The 2,011-nt window shown below is 47.9% G+C and overlaps 1 protein-coding gene across 1 annotated transcript; it reads right to left on the bottom strand.

Moving 5' to 3' along the window:
- Positions 1–575: 575 nt before the first annotated feature.
- LOC109861225 lies at positions 576–1,805 on the bottom strand. Its single transcript, XM_020440780.1, has 2 exons — positions 1,472–1,805; positions 576–1,375 (listed from the first exon to the last, which is right to left on the bottom strand). Exons 1-2 carry the CDS (start codon positions 1,803–1,805, stop codon positions 576–578), a joined length of 1,134 nt encoding a protein of 377 aa, XP_020296369.1.
- Between the last annotated feature and the right edge of the window lie 206 nt (positions 1,806–2,011).

Genomic DNA, 2,011 nt, shown 5'->3' with positions numbered 1-2,011 from the left:
GTATAGTTTACACACGTTCTCCATAGCGCACTTTCTCGAGTGGTTTCCGCAGTTGAAAACTCGCGAATCGTCGAGATTTCGCAGACTGTCGATGTCCTCGTAGTCGATGTCGATGGTTTCGATGACGATGTCACAATCGTTGACGACGTCGCCGACGATCTTTGTCAACCACTGCTTCTTCTCGACACCTTTTACATACACCAGTGTAGACCCGTTGTTCGATACACATGACAGAGCGTTTCGAAGCATCGGTTTCAAGCGCTGATATTCCACCGTTCCATCGGTCCAGTGCAGGCTGTGATGGGTGACCGTGAGCCAGCACGCTCGCGTCTGCTCGGCTTTTGTTAACAGGTTCCACGACATAGGTTCTTGAAACACATGGTGAATCAGCTCGCGTCCGTTCCGAAGTATCGCCGCTTCCTTAGTTATAAAGTTGTTATCCCCAATCATAAAATCTTGAAGATCCACAAATATAAGTATGTCCGCTGAGGAACGCAGCATGGTGGACATTGTAGTCGTCGACGTTGACAAAGCGTGCGACATCGTTGACCGTACGAACGCGACTGACGCCTGCTCTAAACGATACGTCGCACGACGCTGGTCAGCGGGTTGTATTCGACGATGCGATCGTGTATGATCAGACAGTACGCGGTTGTATCGGTGGGTATATTTTCTTTGCAGTTAAATTCAATGCGAACGTCAACGGTGGCGCTTTTGACTGTTTCGTTTTGGCGCGAACAGTCGATGACTACGAGCGGTCCGCAATAGATGAACTTGTCCAACGTTAGAAGCGCCTCGTTCTCGTCGCATCCGTAGTAGGATCGTCTGAATTTAATGTACTTGTCGTACAAAATGTCGTATCGTTCCTTACCAAAATCTAGATTCAAATCGTCGTAGGGATAGAAATCTGAATTCAGGAACAACTTTACATTTGATAAGTTGCAATGATCAAATCGCGAGCAATCTCGGCTGACAACATTCTTTCGACCGGTCTGCAACGCAAAAATGATGTAACGTGGTTTTTCCAACTGTGTCGCCGCTTTTACAGCCCACGAATGAGATGATGTGCTCTGTAACAGCGGATACTCATACAGATCACACGAGCGAAAACCCATGGTCAAATATTGACCGCTTTCCAAAGTGCGCAACAGCTTCAATTTGTTTACATCGTTTAACACAACGTGCGGCATTCGCCACTGCACCTTGTGCAATTCCACTGTTGGTCCGCTGTTAGCCGAAGCAACGACGCTATTGTTGTCGTTGCGCAATCGTATCAGAACGAGTTCGTGTCTCGCGTTGATCACAACGCGTTTATAGTCCTCGCAGAATCCCAGCAATGTGCAGAGAGGTACACAAAAATTGAACGCACCAGCACCTTTATTGGTGGTGGATAGGTTTCATCCGGCATGTCGCAGAACGTTCCCCGTTTCGCTGGTTAAAGACACGTAGTTCTTTAACGTGCTCGTTACACCAGAGTTGCGATTTCGATCGATTTCCACACCATTGAGCTCGTATCTGATCTCATCGAACATAAAAGCCATGCAATTGTTCGTCAACGCGGCGGCGGTGGCAACCGCGCCGCTTCCTTCCACCGCTCCAGCGGTGATTTGCAGACTGAACTTTCCTTTGACGTCTAAGTAACTGTCGGACGGCAAAGTGTAAACATCTTGTTGTTGAATGGGTATGCGTATCTCATCGCTGTGACTAAACGATGTATTGGCGTATGGATTGTACGTGTGAGTCTTGATCTTGACGATACGATCGTCGAAGACAGGTTCACCACCGACGTTGAGTACGTCGTTCATCGTTGATGTTGTTGTTGTTGTCACTGGTGTCTCCTGCGTAACCCAACGAACGCAAAAACCTTGCGTTTCGCGCAGTCAACGTCGAACGATTCAAAACGATGGAACAATCTCGTTGCGTTGTGTTTCGTTTTCTCGACGCGGTCACGACGAGCATAATCTTTTGTTTATTCCCCCTTACTGCGCAGACGTCGACGTTGTTTTTTTAC

This window comes from Pseudomyrmex gracilis, unplaced genomic scaffold (genome assembly GCF_002006095.1).
Source record: "Pseudomyrmex gracilis isolate BER0280 unplaced genomic scaffold, ASM200609v1 scaffold_648, whole genome shotgun sequence".
NCBI lineage: Eukaryota > Metazoa > Arthropoda > Insecta > Hymenoptera > Formicidae > Pseudomyrmex > Pseudomyrmex gracilis.
This window is presented reverse-complemented; position numbering and strand designations above follow the sequence as displayed.